This window comes from Vitis riparia, chromosome 7, assembly GCF_004353265.1.
Source record: "Vitis riparia cultivar Riparia Gloire de Montpellier isolate 1030 chromosome 7, EGFV_Vit.rip_1.0, whole genome shotgun sequence".
Taxonomy (NCBI): Eukaryota; Viridiplantae; Streptophyta; class Magnoliopsida; order Vitales; family Vitaceae; genus Vitis; species Vitis riparia.
The window spans coordinates 23,063,823-23,085,106 of record NC_048437.1 but is presented as its reverse complement, the minus strand read 5'-3'; the positions used below and the strand labels follow the sequence as shown (position 1 = coordinate 23,085,106).

Sequence of the window (21,284 nt, the reverse complement as noted above, 5' to 3'; positions counted from 1 at the left end):
ATACTACTCTTACAAAAAGAAACAAGAATATTAATATTATTTTTTAAATAATCCACTTTTACACTTATATTTTCAGATGATTATGTCTTCATATTTTAAAAATTGAGTGAGATTTGGAATTAGTTATATAATAATTCTAGACATAAATAATTAAAATGAAAATAAAAAAATATATTTTTATTTTATTAATTAAAATTAACTATTAAGAATATATTTTTAATCTTTTTTATAACATTAATTAAATATTTATAAATAAAAAATTAATATTAAACCAAATAAATTGAAATGCATCTTAGAAATATGCTATTATATCAATTTAAAATAATTAAAACAATTGATTATCTTGAGTCATTATGCCATTGTTTTTTTAAACATTATTATATTATTTTTTATTTTTTATTTTAGAAAATATGTTATTAGTATTAATATGTTATTATGTCAAATTATAATATAATTATAATATAATTAAATATATTATAATATTAATTTAAAATAAATATATCAATCATGAGGATATTTTTGTTTAATTTTTATTCCTAAGAAAATGAAATGGGGGAAATTAGATGTTTCTCATCCCTTTCATTGATTTAAGTGGACACTTGGAAGATCCTAAAGACCCCATTAGTGGAATGGGAATATGCCTGCCAGCTTTCCCTTGTAATGAGATATCCCTATCCCATATTATTTGTACATGAATGATAAATAATAGCTTGGTATCATTGATCATTGGCAAAGGGGAGGGCATTATTGTTGATTGATAGGCGGGTCCATACTAGAGACAAATAAAAAGTGATGATGCTGATAATGCCAAATAATTCTTGATCATCTCTAGGTTGAACACCATCTCATCTCCTTGAGATGAATGTCATGTCTACTTCCATTTGAGGATGAGGAGCTCTGTTGAATTGTTGTTAGGATCTAGGGAAAACACCCATGAATCACAAATGTAATTTCAGCTCATGTTTGGATGCCCAGAAAGTTTTAGACTTTTCATGATGTCTAAATGGTGGATTGGTGGATTGCATGATCTCCGGCTTTATTTGATTTGGATTATGGCAGTGGGAAGTGGAGGGCCCCAAAAGCAATTAGGAGATGCTCTGTGAGTAAGATAATAAGAGAAATCCTTGGCTGCTTCTTTACTGGTGTCCTTTTTGAAGATGAAGAGACCTGGAAAGAAGAATGCTCCAGTGTTCTATTGTCATTGAGTCATGATGTAGGCAAATAGTGCTTTTGTAAGTATTTTTGCAATAGAAATATAAACCCTAAACCATAAACCTTAAACCCAATTCACATAGATACCCAAGAGTCGAACTAGTCATCATCATAACAAACCCACAAACCTCTACTGATATGGGTTTCCAGAGATCAAAGCCTGGACATCGCTTTGAGTATTCAATAATGCCTCTGCATCTTTGATACTAAGAGGCAATCACTAAAAAATCCCAGAAACAATTTTTAAAACAAAAATCTGAGAGGTTATAATCTAGAGTGGGGGATAAAGACATACAAAATAATAATAATACAATATATGCCATGGCACTGGCATCATCTCTTCCTTTATGGCATCAAAATTACACAGCTGAAAAAACAACCAAAGAAAATGGAGATTTTAAGAAATTTACAAGACATCACAACATTTTCTACATGCCCCAAATGGCATTCTGAGACAGTTTATCTCAGAATGCAAGGTGAGACATGATCATGGAAGAAACCATCATCGAAGTTCTGAGAATAGCTATAAGGATCATAGCTGTACTGTACTCTCCTTCTTTGGCATCTCAGAGAGTGCTTCCATTGAGACCTGAACCTCCAAACCAACTGCCTCAAGAAATATAATCCACGACAACATACCACTGGGGCTCTTCTTTCAACCCAGCCAAGTGTAACTGCAGATCCACCACTCATAATTCGCTTTCCCCACTTCAAGAATTGGATCCTCTTCACGCCTTGCATATCTGAAATTTTCATATTAGCTTCTTGCTTAACATAAACCATGTATTATCGCAATATAAGAGAGCTGATATAGCTTCACAAGCAACAACACATGAAAGAATTTTGACTTTATAAGAATCAGGTGTCACCATTCCATTAGCAGGCATCAGCATCTACTAATGGATGTGGCTTTCCCATCTGCAGGAATTTAAAATGTTATCATCAATAGTCCATTCAATTTTGATAGCTACTAGTCTCATCGTGGTGGCCCCTTCTTTTGGAGAAGACGGAAGACTTGTTCCTAGTGATGTAATGCCAACGGTTGTGAGAGAGCTTTTTAGATTGGATAATCTTTCCAAAATGCTAGAGTTTATCAACTTCAGTCTTCCTTCTGTTTTACACAGTGATAAGGGGAAGTTTCCCAGGAAACATGAGCGGATAAAAACATGGATGAGGTCTACTTTTACCTAAAAAGTACTCACCGCCCATGAATGAATTGCTGAGACAGACCCCATTAACGCCATTTTCATCCAGGGACTTTATAGCTTTTCCTTTCCACAAAGGAAAGAGAATTTTGTGTCGGACGCATCATTTGATTCTAGGTAAAAGGTACTTCAAAGCAAAACAATCCCACCCTCCAAAAAACAGAAAAAACACAAACATATATATATAACAGGAGAATAAAGGAAAAGGTAACTGAAAAATCTGTGCCAACAACCCATTGAATGACATGGAAATGGCACATAAAGCTCACACAAGCAAAATAAAGAATGGAGAAAGGTGGTGCTGAAAAAATCTATGGGCATTAGAATGTTTAATGAAACAAGAAGTAGCCCAGGAAAGGGATGACGTTTAAATTATCAACATCTAATTGCTTACTCTCTTTAAGCCTGAACTCAAAAATCTATATTGGCATGCAAAAAAAGCCCTTATTCCACAAAGATATGACAACATAAACCACCAGTGATCTATTACACAAACAGAGGAGTGAGCAGATATTTTGTCCAGTAGAAGCTACCACACAAGCTTCATCCCTTAAAGGTTATTAACAGTTAGCATACAAAATCATCATCCAAATTTCAAGCCACTAGGATCAAAACTTTCAAGATGTTTACTTTTAAGGATGAAGGAAAATGAAATATACCTGAAATTATTTAGTTTCAACTGCAACATATGTTCAGAAAATATGGGCTGAAACTTCTAAAATTAAATAGATTTCAGTTACTCAAAACCAATAGTCAAGTCCCATCAGTTTACATTCTCTCCCATCTTCAACCATTTAATCAACTTCAACATATAAAACCATTAATAGGTCTAAAAGCAACCAAATCACTTGAATCCTTGAATAGGAAACACCTTTATACTGAATTGAAATGGAATGCAGAAGGCACCATATGCAAACACATTGAAACAATTTAAGTATTTTATTCTGGTCTAAATGCTTATGTGAGCTAAATCAGAAACAATTCTGGTCTCTTGATTTCTTTTAATTCATGATATTATGTTAAATTGAAAGAACAAAACAATTGTAAGCAAGCAATTCTCAATAAATGCATATAATCGAAATAAGCACTGTTTGTAGTGCCATGTTATCAAAAGAAGACCCGTTATGAGTGCACCATCTTAGAATACCTGCTTACCTCTCTAAAATCCAGATCCAGTGATTGAGAAAAAGCATCTTCCTATGAACCATGATTATAAGGTGAAGTTATATGGTGGCAAAGCCATATTTGAAAAGAAAATAACCAGCTTCAGAATAGTCTGATCATTTATAATACTAAACTTCATCATTCTATGATCTATATGTTAATCATGATTTTTAGACTTAAAATTTTCTTTTTAGGCAATAGACGAGCTATACTCTTGCATATTTTATTATTTGCAAATAGATAATTGTTTTTTGGTGATTTTATTAGCTAAAGATCAAGTACATGCAGCAACTATGTTGAAAACAGGAAATGTTAAAAAGGAAAGGAACAACTACTTTTAAACTTTTGGAATTTGAGCAAGACCACTTCTAATGTGCCATTGTATTTAGATGAACTTTAGGTTAAAAGTAGGAAGTTTAATTCTGGAGTTGACGTATGATGGTATGGATCAATGAATGAAATCTGTAGACTAGTTAATGTTGTACCTTTGAAAATGCTGACACCTAATTTCTAACTTTAACTATACTAGTAATGTGAGATTATAGTTATATTCATACAATGATGTGGGTGTTGTTAAGCCGTGTAAGGAATTGTAAAAAGAGCATAGAATGACTATTTACAGAAACATTTTTGTTCCACACTCTTCCTTGTACCTTCAACTAAAAGCAGAGTGCATTCAGAAATGTTAGTGGACAAGAGATTCTTACAGATCACCAATCTGGTAATGCTCTACTGTCAAGCACTGCTGGTTCCATGCATTAGATAGGACCCACGAACGTGAAATATGTAGAGGCACCAGATCCTCTCAGCAAGTTCACCTGGTAATTTTCCATGCATTAAAAGCTAGTCAAGGTCTTAGAAAAAATCCTTCTAATTCATCCCTAAAGCTTAAGCATGGATCAGAGTTATTCACACAATTGAGGCATGTGTAATAGCGAGCCAAACACTGAGTAAATAAATAAATAAATTTGTTTTACAGTGTAATTTCTTGTAGTTTGGTTTTCTTTGGCGGGAGGGTTTCTCATCCTTCTTATTGTACTTCTTTTTTTCTATCAATATATCTCTGTGTCATTTCCAATCAAATAAATAAATAACAGAACAAAACAAAACAAAAACTTCAGGAAATGCTTAATATCTAAATTTTTAGTATATTAGAAGATATAAAGTGCAAGAGAAATATCATAGGCATGTCAACCAAGCATGTGCTGCAATTAGGAGTGCGTTTTACTGGTGCAATCACTTCATTCATTCTAAAGAGTTCAATGTGGATTAAACAAGTCTTCTGTTAGATTCTCTAATGAGAACATGTTAGAATGATATATATTGCAGGTTCAAATCCTAATAGTTAGAGTTCATGAATTCGAGTTTCTCCTACTACTACTATCCTTGTTTATTAATCTACTGCTACTATTGCTGCTAATTTGCCTGTCCATGTGCAGATATGGGGCTGCATAAAAAGGAGGATGTTAGATGATGAACCCAAATTCCGACAACTTAAGCTTTTAGGAAAGTTGATAGCTTAATGGAAGATATGTTTATACAAATAATTACAGTCCTTCAGCACATATTCTAGAACACTACCATGTGTGACAAATTCACATGTACACTTGATCTGCTTGATGAGAACAAGAGACAATCACCATGTGACTTTCTCTGCCATATTGCAAGACCCCCCAAATACACTTGGAATATGAATGAATCATAGACATTCCATAAACTATATAACAACCTAGATCATCTTAGATTCATGTACAATTGTAAAAGAAGTGGACAACAGCGCAAATATAAATAGTATGAAGCATTTTTCATAGTTTTTGACTGAGTTGGACAACCTGCTAACGGTAACAGGAAGAAATTTCTGATCAGCATCATTCATCCAAAAAGTTGAAATATATATAAATTTCCATAACATCTAATCTTCACACTGGTGTCTTACTTTCTGAAAGAGAGCAATCTTATCAGGTCTGCTTCCTATCTAATCAAAATGTCAAGAAACTACTATGCTGGGGCCTTCAATTACTAGTTATTAGTTAGAGGATTTAGAAAATGAAGTTAAAGAGGATAGCCAGAAGAGTCTCAATAAACTCACAGTCTATGTGGTCCTTCCTATCTTGAGTACAACTGCAGCATCTAAAAGACAGAGAAATAACTTGCTGAGAAAAATGCAACATTGACCCCAAAAGATCACAAAACTTTGACAAACAACCAAATGAGAAAGGAACAGGGTTACAAACATAAAACCTAATTGTTGAAGAACATCCTTTGAATTGAGTGTGTATATCACTCAAATACAGTCTGAACAAGGGTGACCTGCAAAAACAATTTCTCAGCTTAAATAATGAAACAAGCAATTCCATTAAATTTTATTTATTGGATGTGTAAATGCCCTTAATATAAAAGGCCATTTATACTTCCAATGCACTCATTTCAAAACAGTTGGACATCCAAAAATCATATGAGTACCATGAAGGAATAGCAAATGCTGCAAGAACAGGGGATAGTTTCCACAGCTGATGAAGATCACCACCAACTAGTACATTCAGATACTCAAGAATGGCATTTTCCTAGTTTAAACAAAGAGATGAGAAGCGGCTCAAAAATAGTGATACAAACAAGGTCAAGTATTAAGTAAAGAAGGATGAGGAGCTAGTAGCTAGCTGATCAGTGATGGTGCTGACTTGCAACATATACACCATATGTATCAGCATGAAGAAAAAAAGAATCTGGAGTGCAATCTATAACAATGTAAATTACAAAAATTTGAATTTAAAGATGCTAGCTAAATTTTTGTTCTGAAATAAAGAAACAAAGACAGCATAGTAGAAATTAAGAAAGTTAAAATGAAAAGGTGCAAAATACATCAACAAACAAAGAGTGATGCATCAATATGATCGACCTTCAAGACAAATGCAATTATGTTTCTTGTGGAAATTTTCAGTGGGAACCGACAGCTACAAGAAGCATGCATTAAAATAGAATATGCACATACATCTGCCAATATAATCAACTGGAAAAAATTTACAGCACAAATACCTTCAGGTCCAATACATCCTCTTTAGAATGAGGACTTTGAGATCTTCCTGTAAGCAAGTTGCATATTTCATTATATTGCTTTGGGATATTAATGGAATCATATGAATCTGACATGAAATATTCAAGTAGACAACTCCATCTTCTTGCAATACATCCTAATAACAAGAGCTCCTGTTATAAATCAGACAACAGAAAAAGTAAATTATGTAATGAATGTCAACTAAAATATCAACTGAATTCCTAACAAATACATTAAGAAAAGAGTTAGATTCATCTATGTAACTTGATGAGAACAATATAGGGAATTCAACAAGAAGTTTGATTGGCATGAATATATTTTCTTTCATTATTTAATCCCAAAACTTCAATTAATATATGGACATACAAGGTCAACATTGTAGCAGTGAAGCTCTTCAAATCATGTTTAACCTGTAATTATTAAATGAGGAAAAAGAAAAAAAGGTCCAAAAGATATGTTTGATAGTAAATTTAAGACAGCCAAAAGCTTTGAGACAATGATGAGGAGGATATTGCTTGAACATCCAAACTAGAGGGAGAATATCGTTTAAACTAAATTATGATATTGAAAGAAGTGTCAGTTGGCATGAGGATATGCATGGGTTACTGATCAAACATAAAGAAGTGTCAATTGACATGAGAATATGAGACAGGTCATTGATCAAGACATGTTTGTGATAACTGAGTTTCAGTAATTATTTGCATTTAATAACATGGGCTTGAACAAATCTTTCACATTTATATTTCTGAATTTTGTTCCTTTTGTGGACTTGTCAGAATATTAAACCTTTGTGGTGTAATGAGTTGAAACTGACCAAAATTTTGAATAGCTTCAAAAAATGTCCAGATTTTGCCAAACTTTAAAGCAGTGACTCTGCTACTAGCCTAGACAATATGCAATGCACATAGCATTTGCACATGCATATACACAATTTCCATTGGTATTTTCAAATGTATAAGTAATTGGACATCCTAAACAATTTCTAGTATTAATGAAAATTAAGAATATTCTCTATTAAAATAAAAACACACTTGATAGAAGTTCTCTTAGCAAAAAGTAAAAACAAATAAGAAAGTAATTTTAGCATCCACTTTAAACCTAAATTTCAATCTCAACTAACCAAATCTGAAAGTTATTGGATCTAGTAGGATAACACCTATAGGGGGATTAATAGATGTTTGAACTCTTTTTAACCAAAAAGTTGTTTATTTTTAATCCTGAAAATTCCTTTATTAATTTAGAAGCCTAAAATCAACCAACACAAGAACACAAGGATTTTTTACGTAGAAAACCACCCACACAATGTGCAGATGTAAAACCACAAGGTCAGAGGCCTTAAATCAACAATCCATTATATGATAGTATGGTACATAGTTTTACCTAGCAAAAGTTATTCCTAAGACTTACTCCCTAGCACCTACACTACACTTCACGTTTGCAATGTAGCACCTCAAGTGCTACCAGTGGATCTCACCTCAGCACCTGAGAGGATGCAAATCTCCTTCAAACTCGGCAGAAGCGAACACAAATACTTCTTTGAGAGTTTTGGGAACGAAAGAGCAAATTAGGTTTTTCAACTCAAAAACAGCAAACCAAAAATCTTTTTGGGCAAAAAAGTATATATAGACCTAGGAACCTAGTGGATCAAATCTTGAAAATTCCTAAAAATAATCCTTTTAAAAATAGAAAAGATAGATCTCCAAAATTCTTGAGAATTCTATCGTAAACCCTCAAGTGCTCTTTGAGCGCTTCAACACTATGTCTTGCACTTTAGCGCTCGATGGAGTTTTTAAAACACATTTAAACAACATTTCGCTTGGTTTTAAAAACCTCAATCCACACCATGCTTTACCAAACACCAATTTGCCTTTCTCAGACCTTTCTATCAAAGTTTTTAAAAGCAAAAACATAAGGCGATGCGTTTTTGTGTTCGTGAGGCGAGGCGTTGAGGCGTAAGCTTTTTGAGCCTCACATTATATAATTAATTAATATTTTTAAATATATAAAATAAAATAGCATAAATAAAAACATGAAAACAATTCATTAGAATCATACAAAAAAAAAAAGCATACTAGTACCCTACTTTCACAAAAAAAACCATAACAAAGTCATAAAATAGATTCTAGAATCAATTATACTAATAGTTTCAAACTTTAACAAAAAGTCATAACTAAGTCATGAAATAGAAAATAGAGTCAACCATAATAATAGTTCTAAACTTTTACAAAAAATCCATAACTAAGTCATGAAATAACAACTAGAGTCAATTGTTTCAACTTAAATCCTCATCTCCAAGGTCATCATCATCCTCATCCAATGTATCAATAGTAGGAAAATGTCCACTATCATGTATCCCCATTTCATGTAAATCTTCATCTTCATCAATTGGTGTCAAATTCAACTCCTCTTTGCCTTTGCTTCCACTTGTACCTAGCATAAAGAATTAATTAAGTGTAAATATTATAAGTTTTTTTTATTAAATTTAATCAAATTTATGACTTCAATTTTTGAGTACTTACTTGGTACTTCATTATGTTTCCTTTTGTAGGAATGTGAAGAAACCATGTGATCCGATGATGTTTCAGTCTCTTGGGAGTTGGATGACACAGCTCTAATGGCATTAACACTGAATAACTCATTATCTTGAAGCCAACAAAGATCAAGGGGGAGGAGGGGATCTTCTTTCTCCGCAATCCATTCATCATCCGAATCAATCTCCTCTACCAAAATCGGATCAACATTTTGTTTCCTTTGTAGAGTTCGCTCTCTCTATCTAGTGTTGTATCTTACATACACTAGAGCATTCAACCTTTGATGTTCAAGTCTATTTCTTTTTTTTGTATGGATCTACAAATAATAAAACAAACAAATTTATGTGTTAAAATGAAATAAGGTTCTCTAACATTGAAATAGAAATAAATGTATAAAAATTTACAAAAATAGAAGTATTACCAACTCAAATGTGCTCCAATTTCTTTCACATCCCGAAGCACTACAAGTAAGGCTAAGGACTCGAATAGCAAACTTTTGCAACTCCGGTGTTGAACCCCCAAAACGCATCCACCAACTTGTAGGACTTCTTAATGTTTGAGAATCAATTGCAATACGACTTCCAAATTCACCCATTGCTTGGTCATATGAGTGCAACTGAATGTCAACTTTTAAACGTTCTTGATAATCCAACATCTTATCCATGCATTCAAATAATCCCTTCCTCACCTCATCAGCATTAGAGAACTTTATCTCCATACCACAATGGAGGATTAAGATAATAACCCGCTACATGTAAAGGTCGATGAAGTTGCGGAGTCCATCTCGCATCAATTTTTCTCCAAATTGGGCCATATTTTCTCTCCACACCCTGACAATTAAATGCAATCTTCTCCTTAGCTGAATCCATCAACTCATAAATATAACCTAGGCTGGTCTTTCCTCTGAATCAACCTCTCTCAAGACACTAACTAATGGAACAGTGGCCTTTATGCAAAAAGCAACATGGGGCCAAAAATTTAGATCAAACAATAGTGTACTTCGAGTTTTCACACCTTCTACATTTTTAGCCCATGTGCTTGAACACCATTTTTTCTGAGGAGAACATTGCTATAAGAGTTTGCTTTCGCTTATAAAGACTTTGGAGAATAAGAAATGCAGTAGCAAATCGTGTAATTGTTGGACAAAGAAGTTCATGATTTTTTGTAAATGTTCTCATCAAGCTAAGAACCCAAGTATGTCCATATATGAACTTCATTACTTGCCTAGCTCGAGATAGTGTAGTAGCATGAATATTTAGCTTTCCAATATCCTCCAACATCAAATCAATACAATGAGCAGCACAAGGAGTCCACCACAATTTTCTCCTTTTTTCCAAAAGCCTCATTCCAGCATTCACATAATTAAAGGCATTATCAGTGATGACTTGCACAACATTCTCCTCTCCAATTTCTTCAACCACCTCATCAAGATATTTGAACATCAATTCCCCATTTTTTATTGTATCAGAAGCATCAATTGATTTCATAAACCAAGTGTCAGCAGGACTATTCACCAAAAAATTGATAAGACACCTACTCTTTCCATCTGTCCAACCATCTGATATAATTGAACATCCATATTGTTTCCAAGCTTTTTTGTGATCTTCCATAATGATACTTAGGTCATTCACCTCTTCTTTAGAATCCATGTCCTCAATTCATGCATAAATGGAAGCTTAAACCCGAGCCCAAAATTTGCAACAACATCTATCATAGGAAACCAATAAGGATCATTCACAGTGTTGAATGGAAGACCTTTTGAATACATAAACCTACCAATTTTTCTACACACTTCCTTCCTTTCTTCTTGCTTCCACTTTGAATTCAAAGTACTTTGTCTAGGTTGTGAAGTGGTAAATTTATCCATGGGTCCCCTAGGAATAGGTTCCCCACTCCCACTTACACTCCCACTCCCACTCCCTAATGTCCCTGTTGTTCTAGACAAGGCACTCTCATGCATTGAAGTTGGACCCATACCAATTTCTTGGAGCAATTCATTTCTTTTCATTTTTTTATCCCTAAAATTGGCCAATGCCTCTTTGGATTCCAATCTAACATCTTCACTAACTTTGTTGCATGGTTTCATACCATGATGAGTTCCGGCTAAGTGATGCTTAAGTCTATTCACCCCTCCCGTGCATCTTTGATTGCAAAATTTACATTTTAAATATTGCTCCCCGGCAACTTCAATAACATACTTCCACACAAAATCTTTTCTTGAATTTTTCAAAGTGGAGGAACTCATTCTAAAAAAAAAAACACCAATAATAATATTCAAATTTCTATATAACAATATAATTGACTAAAAAATAATAACAAGACATAATTGAAAGGAATTTAAAAATGAAATACAAAATTTAATGGGTTTTAATTTAAAAAAACCAATATTTTTTTTAGAGGATTTTAAAAATTATACACATAAATTTTAATTGGAATTTAATAATGAAATAAAGAAAATTTGGGTGAAAAATAAAATTAAACCAGAAATAAAAAAATAATTTTAAGCAACCAATTTACTGGAATATTTAGAAAATAAAAATGAATGAAGGAGAAACGGCTGGCGGAGACTGAGAGTTGGTCAAAATTATTAGCTGAGGGGTCAAATGATTTAAATATATATAGTTATATGCATATATATTGGATGAAGAGGCATTTGATTAAAAATAAAAAAATTGATGAAGTGGGAGACCAGCCGACTGCCAAGAGAAAGCCAGCCTTTGTGTCAATCTATCGACTGCCATGGAAGATGGAGAAAAAGATGAAGAGATAAAGCCGAGAGGGGGAAGCATCGGAGACGAAGAAAAGGAGATCGCAAGTTCGCGACATACCTGGAGATGAACGAGAGGGATCGCCGCCGGAGAAGATGCTTTGCGATTGGTCATCGCCAGAGAAGATGCTCTGTGATTGGTCGCCGCTTGAGGTTGAGCACTCCATCGCCGCTTCAGGTAGGGTTTCCTTTTGGAGTTTTTCTCCCAATTTCTATTTGCCTTCAATCGGGACTCGGGTTTTGCTTTAGGGATTAGTTAGGGCTTTTTTTTTTAATTTCTTGATGGCCATATTAGCTTCTACAACGCGTGCGCCTTCTTCTCGGAGCGTAAAAGGCGCGATCAAATCACGCCTCAGACACACCTCACTGGAAAAGGCGTACGCCTTTCTCGCATTGCATTTTATTATTTACGCGTCAAGGCGTTTTTGCCCCGCCTCGCCCAAAGCAACCATAAACAAATCAACAGGTGTCCACTATGACTCAGTCACAATTCAGAACAAAGTTACAAGGACGTCTTCCCTTCTTTGCATTGATTGTTGACATGGGTACACATTAGAACGAAGCACATGATCCAAAAACCAAAATTTGGATTCCATTTCCTTTCTTAACGCTGCATGTGGATTTCTAGATTGACCTTGGGAAACTATTTTAACCATTTCAGCTACATCGACTTTGGTAGAAGATTGAAAATCTACAGGGTTTGGAGGTGCAATTAGTCCAATGCTTTAGCCGCCAATTTGACATTTAGCATTCCTTGTTTTCCATCGATCTCAAAATGAATCACTTAAAGGAGAATTAATATCTCTGCTAGTCATAGTCTAATAGAATTCCCGGATTACACGTGAGTATAAGAATGGTCTGGGCAACATGAATGACTCTAAAAAATATCAATAACAAAGTGTTGGAAAATTGAGTTAAAAGGAAACTCAGCAAATGCTTTAAAATCAGAGTAATATTCCTCGTGAAATTGTCCAACCAAGCAATCATCCCGTGGACCAGGGGCAATTTCCATTCTCAAGGCTTTTGTAAAATGGAATTGAGCTATCCGTTCTAGTTGAGGAGTAGATTTGGTAACTTGATTCAAAACTGGGGCTGCAGAACTAGGAGATGGAGACATAGGGTTTTGAATCAAATGAGTAGCAAAAGATGCTGGAGCAGTAGGAAGGATTTGTTGTATGTTGGTCACTTGCTTTCTTTTCACTGGTAGCTTATCAGAGAATTGTATCTTTGCTTTGCCTTTGTTCTACAAAGCTCTTGTGACATATCTTTGGGTTGGAGTTTCAGAAATGGAGATTCCTGTAGAAGTAATGCTAACATCATTGATTTCCACACATTCTTTTTCAGGTTCAATAGTTTTTTGTTTTTGATTCCCCATCTGTAACGCAAAAAGAAACAAAATAAAAAACTTGAAATGAGACAATAGACTAATGCACAACAAATTTGGCTAAGAATTTCAACTATCCTGATAATTTCAAAAGTTAAAAAAATAAATCCTTAAGATCGTCAATGAAGTAGTGACTAAATTCGATTCAAAATTATTATTTCCTAACTCTAATCTCAACCCTAATTTACTTCGCAATTGGAAATAAAGAGAAGGATGAAACCAAATACCTCAAGTGTCCAAAATGTAGGGTGTGCCCAAGAAAATTCTATGGAATTCAAAAGCAAATATAAAAAGTTTACCAAGTGGTGTAGCCACTTCCTTAGACTAGGGTATGGAGGGAAGAAGAAGAGGTTTGGATGTTCTTGTGCCTTTTCAGTGTCTTCGTCTTCTATAGTGGCATGAATATTTGTTTTGACATGGTAATGCGAAATGAACCAGAGACCTAGATTTTTTACAAGCTATGTAAAAAAATGGCAATGTCATGCGAAATTTCGCATGAGCGTGTGAAATGGTTCAGAGAGCCATTTTTTCATTGCAACCCTTAGCATAATGTTCACATAGTTATGCGGTTTAGAGACTTAAAATTTTTATATTTTCAATGAAATGAAAACTCCCCTATTTTCGCTTGAATGTGTGAAATGACTATAAGACGTTAAAATTTCCTTTTTCCTTGCTTTATATATTCCATCCTTTTGACAAGTCCTTCAAAACACAAATGAAAAAGTTTTAAAGGGATTCATAAACTAGAAACTAAAAAAAATTCAAACAAAAAAATGAATGATTCAAAGGAAAAAATTGAAAAATCACTTGGCTGGTTAGTCTTTGAGAAGACTAAGCCCATCAAACCTTGAATTTTCAATTCATGGGAGGTTCAAGGAGGTATAATTCCTTTCTCTTGTACCATAGGTTCCATATACGGTTTGAGCCAATGTCTATTAACCCTAAAGGCACATCCACTATTTGAATTAGAAATTTCAATAGCCCCATTTGAATGCACCCTTTGAACCAAATATGGACCATTTGATCAGGATTTGAGCTTTCTTGAAAAGATATGCAATTTTGAATCATATAAGAGCACCTTTTGTTCTTTTTGAAACTTCTTTTGAGTTTGTCCTTAGAAAATTTTGAACTTATGTAAGTTTCGTTTCTCATTTCCTCTACCTCATTCAAGTCTAGGAACCTCTTCAACCTAGCTCTTTGCATATCACAGTTCAATTGCTTTATAACCCACCATGCTTTATACTCCATTTCTAGTGGTAAATGACACGTCTTACCAAAAACTAACTTAACAATGACATTCCAAGAATTGTTTTGAAGACGGTACAGTAAGCCCAAAGTGTATCGGGGAGTCTCAATGCCCAATCCTTGCAATTTGTATTCACCATTTTCATCAAGATGTTCTCAATTTCATGGTTCCACTTGCCTAGTAGTTTGTGGATGATAAGGTATGGCTACTTTGTGCTTCACCCCATATTTAGAAAGAAGGTTATTAAATTGTTTGTTGCAAAAGTGAGTTATCCATCACTAATAATGACTTTTAGTATTCCAAACCTTGTGAAGACATTCTTCTTAAGGTGATGCAACTTAAGACATTTTCCAAACCTTGTGAAGACATCATATCCCGATTATCCGTGGTTGAACTTTCTTAGCCATGGCAAATGCTATAATAAATTGTCGGAATGAGGTGATGCAACTTACCTTTGGAAATATGACTCTTGAGTTGAATGTTTTCCAGTTATGTAAGAGACATCCAAACCAAGATGAGGATGAGCAAGAAGAAGTCGCATCTTTTTGCCCAAAAGGATGAGGATGTCTCTTAAGTTGCATCACCTTAAGGAGAATGTCTTCATGAGGTTTGGAGTACCAAAAGTCATTATTAGTGATGGAGGTACTCATTTTTGCAACAAGCTATTTACTCCTGCTAAATATGGGGTGAAATATAAAGTAGCCACACCTTATCATCCACAAACAAGTGGGCAAGTAGAACTAGCTAACTGTGAAATCGAGAACATCTTGATGAAAGTGGTGAATACAAATCGCAAGGATTGTGCATTGAGACTCCCCAATACACTTTGGCCTTATTGTACTGCCTTCAAAACAATTCTTGGAATGTCATTATATAGGTTGGTTCTTGGTAAGACATGTCATTTACCATTGGAAATGGAGTATAAAGCATGGTGGGTTATAAAGCAATTGAACTTTGATATGCAAAGAGTGTTGGGTTGAAGAGGTTCCAAAACTTGAGTGAGGTAGAGGAGATGAGAAACGAAACTTACATGAGTGTAAAATTTTCTAAGGACAAACTCAAAAGATGACATGGTCAATAGCTTTTGCTAAAAACCATTTTTGATCAAACAAAAGTTACCTTAGCATGGATTAGGTTATAAATTTTATTTTGATACGTTAAATGAAAAAAGTCCATCAATCACCAAGTTAGTATGGGTCCTCACCACTTATTTCTCCTATACTTTTTTTACCTCCTCGCACTAGACGTAGATTCATCAGTCGGTTGCTCGTTTCATTCATGCCATTCTTTTTTGGGCAACAGTTGAGGTCGCTTGGGTCATCCATGACATCATGGCCACATATCATGAGTAATCTCATCTTGGCAGCCTTCCTTTCGCCTTGACCATCTCCCATATACTCGTCGACATTGATTTTGAGATTGATTAGACTCTTAATGTGTCTGGCTTGCATGCTCTCATTGACCAAAGTTCATGGTCCAAGCATGTGAGCCATGTATCCAACTCGATTGGTTTGGAGGCCTGCAGGAAGAGGAGTGATGAGCTCCCCAAGCCCGCACCTAGAGGGCTCAATAGATTTTAGCACATTGATGCATTGAGTACTCATGTGGACACTTGCTATCGCGAGCTCACAAAGCATGTGGATGCTCACTTTTAGAGTCTCGAGGAGCAGTTAGAATGTTAACAAGCTTTTTCTTCAACAAATTTGTAAGGTAAACAACAATGATGGACTCTTTTCCAGGTGTCCAGAAAAGTGACTGAGGTTTAATGCCCTTAAGTGTCTGAAATGCCAATCATTGAAGGGGAGAAGTTCCCTACATCATATAGATATTTGTTTTCTGGAAAACATAGCAATTGTTTGTGTGTTACAGCTAAGTCACTATTCTAACTGACTAGCAAAATTAAGTGACAACCTGAAGAGAAGAAGAAAACAAAAGGTACTGAAGGTGTGCAGCATTTAAGCATTTTAGGATAGTGGGCTCCCCCTTGAGAACTAGCCTGGTCACCAGATGCACCTAGGCATATATTGGCATGGTTGTAAAATTTACTTTTAATCCATTTCATGTCAAAATTTTCAAAACTTCATTAAGAATTATTTTAAATGTAAAGTGAAACGTATATGAGAAGAAACTTGAGATCAAACAATTCATCCGCCCATACATTTATCATGCCCAAGAATCATCAATTGCTTTCTTTATGTATTTCTAAATTCACCAATTCAATCCTACAAGAATGGAATGATAGGTCTATTTGGCATTCCAATACTCCTTAATGAAAGAAATATATCATATGAAACATATGTGAGCATACACAGAAATGCATATATAAGCACATATATTGGGGCATATATCTCATATTTGAAATTATTCTTCAGGAAAACCATAAAATTATTCAAGAGATAGAGAGCATTTCAAGATTGGACCAACTTACTATTGTTTCACAATAATCATCACCTCTGGTTTCCCCTGAAATATTCAGCCGTTCAAACAGTTGTGCCCATTGAACCTTAGGAGCAGAAAATATCAAGCTGGCACCTGAGACTAATTTAACAGTCCTTTTGTCAAGCAGATATGAAAGGTTCTTTGATCTCCACCGGCTCCACGTGATAAAATCAACCAACTGGTCATGACTCCTGCTACCATATTTCTAGTTAATTCCTTGCAGATAAAGTTCTAATGACCAGCAGCAAGTCCTCCCCAGTTAACCAGTTAAGGTCACTCAATACTATAGAAACAACTCAAAAAGTGAGAACATTGTATCACTTGTTGCATTTAAATGAGTATTTGTGTGTTTTTTTTAAGTACTTATCTTTAGCAAAGGAAATTTAGGTTTTACTCAAATGTCATGGTTTTCAAAAAAATTGAATGCTGACATTGAGGTGGAACTGCCCCCTAGCAACCAAGGTAGAAGGTTAAACAAAAAAACAAAATAAATAAATAAATAAACAATTAATGTCTTCACAATATGGGATTTGGTGTTGCATCAATTTCTTGCAGGTCAAATAAGCTTTCCGACACAACATTTGTGGAATAGGCCAAGCAATATCTTCTTCTTCTTCCTCTTCTTCTTTCTTTTTTTTTTCTTTATTGTTCCTTAGGATATGAGGTGGTTCAAATAGTGTATGAGTTAAGTATTTCAGTTCTTCCAACTAAATATCAGAGATGATCAAATATTCCACATTACATCTGAGAATGTTGTCACTGTAGCTTCTGTAAATGCATTATAACTAGCTGGACAAGAATAGCACAACTATTTGAGCAGCATTGACTGATCATATGGTTGTCAATAAGTTTGGTGGACGGGAGAATCAATCTAATTAAGAGCACAATGGCTAGCATGCTAGTGTATCAGATGTCCCTCTTTCAAATGCCCATTTTTGTGGCAAGGAGACTAGAAAAACTGCAAAGAGATTTTTGGTGGGAGGGGAGGGAAACTTGGAGAGGAAAGTTCATCTTGTCAAATGGGAGGTGGTGTGTGGGGATAAGGAGAAAGGGGGGCTTGGAATAAGGAAGCTAACCCTTGTGAATAAAGCGTTACTTGGCAAATGGATTTGGAGATTCGCTTGTGATAAGGAGGCTCTTTGGAAGCAAGTGATGGTGGCAAAGTATGGTCAAGAGGACTACGGATGGAGGACCAAAAAGGTTGTGGGTGCGTTTAGGGTGGGGGTTTGGAAGGAGATTTTAAAGGAAGCTAGCTGGTGCTGGGAAAACTTGGTGTTCAAAGTGGGGAAAGGCAATAAAATTAGGTTCTGGACTGACACTTGGTGTGGGGATATAGTGTTGTCCCAAAGGTTCTCGCACCTCTACATCTTGGCAGCTCATAGAAAAGCATTAGTTGAAGAAATGTGGGACCAGAATGTTGGAGAAGGAGGCTAGAATTTGAGATTTATTAGGGATTTTAATGATTGGGAGGTGGAGATGGTAGGTGATTTGCTCTAGGTGTTGAGGGGATTCAGGATTACTTGGGAGGAAGATTCGGTTTTTTGGAAGGGAGGGAGAAGTGGGCAGTTTAGAGTGAAGGAAGCGTACAGCCGGTTGGATAGGCCTTTGGAGGTCGTCTTCCCGAAAAACAAAATTTGGGTGGAGAGAGTTTCAACTAAAATCATGTTTTTTGCGTGGGAAGCCACTTGGGGGAAGATATTGACTCTTGATAGGCTCCAGAAGAGAGGATGGCAGCTTCCCAACCGTTGTTTTTTGTGTGCTTGTGAAACGGAAAATGTGAACCACATTCTTATACATTGTACAGTGGCCAGAGTGCTGTGGGATTTAGTGCTGGGTTTAGTTGGGGTTGAGTGGGTGTTTCCTAAAACTGTAAAGGAGGTTTTATATAGTTGGGGGGGGGGGTACTTTTGTGGGGAAAAAAAGGAAGAAGCTTTGGAATTCCATTCCGTTATTCATTTTTTGGACGGTTTGGAAGGAAATGAATAGACTACCTTTTAGGGGGGGGAGTTAGCAATTCAGAGGCTTAAATATTCTTTTGTATGTAACATTTGGGGTTGGGCTAAATTGTATATGGAGCCGCATTCCCTTATAGGATTCCTGGAGTGGCTAGCCTCCAATTAAGAGGTGGTAAGTTTTTGGTCTTTTTTGTTTGTAAGGCCTTAGCTGCCTTGTATACGTCCCGTATACTATGGGGCTTTTTAGCCTTCTTTCAATGAATTATGTGTTTACTTATCAAAAAAAAAAAAAGTTTGGTGGACAGTGCACAAAAGACTAATGATCTATGCATTCAATTATTCCCATCGAAACCCAAATTCAAGACAAATGACATTTTTCTAGATAACAAAGCTACTACCCCTTTCATGAAACTTAAAATAGCTCTTACAATGATCCAAATGATTGGAAGAGTATTAAGATTGTCAAATCTTATATGAAAATTTCATAACATTACACCCAACAAAAAAAATTATCGAAGGACTAGGAGGGTGGCTCTAACATCTAGAAAATAATACTTAGGCAGAAGAGAGAGAGAATATCCATCAAATTGTGTCACATCATATTTTACCAATGGAATTCAAAGTAATGAAACTGCAATATGCATACATTTACAGTGAGGGGTAAAATCTATTAAATATCCCACTTACGGCAAAGATGTGACTTGATTTAATTTTTTAAATGAGTTACTCTCCGACTCAGTCCAGTTGTTGTGCCTAATTGTTTTAGAGAGAATATCTAAGCCCTTCTCAGTTGATGATACGCACAATACTGCAAACTGCCTCTTCAATAGCTCTTGAAGAGTACATGTTGTAAAATCATCATCAGTGCATTTTTCAGTCTTCATATTTGCTGATGGGTTTTGCAGCATCAGTCTGTTCATATATAGACTAAGGCAATCCTGTTCTGTTCCTGAAAGCTCATCAAGATCCATCCCAATACTTGCTGTCAGGAAAGCTTCGAGATGTGCATCCCTCAGTGTTAAGGTTTGGATCAGATGTTCTAGAACAAAACTCTTCGCTCTAGAAAGAGTAACTGATGATAGTTGCGCAAGACCCTACTTTTACAAGGAATGGCAAAGCAATCAGATTGAAATTGTCACAAGCAATTAGAAAACATTAGAACCATAAAAAAAAGGGTAAAGGAAAAGGAAAACCCCAATGATCTCATGGTAGAAAAGAACAAAAATGCACAACATGGTTACCTGAGGGAAAGAAGGATTGGATTTGATTTCAAGTAGAACAGCATCAAGTTCCTTTAGTGAGTCTTGGTAATCATCCGAACTGCTCAAGTGCCTAGTCACCTACACATTGTGATGAGAAGAAACAGAAAGTTTTACCTATGCTGCTCCAATTGGAACAAACAAATTGCCGCATCTGATTGAACCTTTGAACCAAATTCAAAATTCGAGCCAAGAAGATATCAGCAAACACAACTAAAATCATGAAAATAGAATATATCATGAGTATATGTATATCAATTCAGAAAACAAAATCAGCAATCACCATGCAACAGCACGCCAGCAATAGAAAAAGCATTGTAAACCAAAGGAATTATACTAAATTGACAACTTCCAGCAACTCTTATCACCAATTGTTCAAAAGATTAACTTCCAAACTTTCATGGAGAAAGCAGCAACGCTTCCCTGACTCCAAAAGAAAATTGTGGGAATTCTTAGAATGTACTGTAATCTGCGCATGGCGGCAACGATTTTTCAATATGAAAAAGAAAAAGAGAATAGGAAGTCCAAAGGTTCTACAACAAGAGAAATCGGCACAAAAAGGAAACTTCAGAACAATTTGAATGTGTCAAATATAAAGCACAGGTGCAATGTTCAAAAGAATAAAAAGGCAACGCCCTTTGTAATGGAAGACGATAATTGCATGAATCCATCAACAGTTACGACAACACAGAAAGAGATGGGCATATTTACATTCTCAAAGAAGAGACCCCATTGGAACGCTCTCTTGATATTTTGGGGGTCCCAGAGGGCAAAATGACCAGATGATTGATACCCAGATGCCAAAATCAGTATATCTACAAACCCTTTTATCAGTTTCACCATATCGTCCAGAGAAACATCAGGGTGAGACCATCCCATTTTCCCAAAAACCCTCAACCTGAATGTATTCCAAGCCCCACACTTAATCTCGGATTCAACGAAACTAGTAACTGGACTGGACGAACTATGGAGAAAAGATTGGGAAGAATCCCCAATTTGTCGATCCGTTGATTCAGTGGAAAATCTGCAGCGTGTGAAGACAAAAGCAATGGCTTGTCGTTTGGCCTTCC

At 35.4% G+C, this 21,284-nt stretch overlaps 1 protein-coding gene and 1 long non-coding RNA gene across 4 annotated transcripts; both read right to left on the bottom strand.

The window, feature by feature from the left end:
• Nucleotides 1–1,256: 1,256 nt before the first annotated feature.
• LOC117917355 lies at nt 1,257–21,284 on the bottom strand. 3 transcript variants are annotated; one of them, XM_034833597.1, is made up of 10 exons: nt 20,926–21,284; nt 20,197–20,295; nt 19,643–20,049; nt 16,990–17,191; nt 6,615–6,785; nt 6,045–6,145; nt 5,823–5,891; nt 5,671–5,711; nt 4,289–4,399; nt 1,257–1,955 (listed from the first exon to the last, which is right to left on the bottom strand). In XM_034833597.1, exons 1-9 carry the CDS (start codon nt 21,091–21,093, stop codon nt 4,317–4,319), a joined length of 1,341 nt encoding a protein of 446 aa, XP_034689488.1. In that variant the 5' UTR covers nt 21,094–21,284; the 3' UTR covers nt 1,257–1,955; nt 4,289–4,316. The 3 variants fall into 3 exon arrangements, with proteins under 3 accessions (XP_034689488.1, XP_034689489.1, XP_034689490.1); XM_034833598.1 differs by having other exon boundaries at nt 5,671–5,702; XM_034833599.1 differs by lacking the exons at nt 1,257–1,955; nt 4,289–4,399 and adding an exon at nt 4,571–4,644.
• Nucleotides 8,817–11,382, bottom strand: LOC117917357. Its single transcript, XR_004651684.1, has 3 exons — nt 9,586–11,382; nt 9,153–9,480; nt 8,817–9,063 (listed from the first exon to the last, which is right to left on the bottom strand). It is a non-coding gene; the product is annotated as an uncharacterized LOC117917357 (long non-coding RNA).

What these genes read in the sequence shown, in the direction of transcription:
- LOC117917355 (XM_034833597.1), bottom strand. Translation starts at nt 21,093, where the DNA reads ATGGGATGGTCTCACCCTGATGTTTCTCTGGACGATATGGTGAAACTG. An exon ending in GGATGTTCTTCAACAATTAG is followed by an intron (nt 5,712 to 5,822) that starts GTTTTATGTTTG and finishes TCTGTCTTTTAG; the next exon opens with ATGCTGCAGTTGTACTCAAG. An exon ending in TAGGAAGGACCACATAGACT is followed by an intron (nt 4,400 to 5,670) that starts GTGAGTTTATTG and finishes GAAAATTACCAG; the next exon opens with GTGAACTTGCTGAGAGGATC.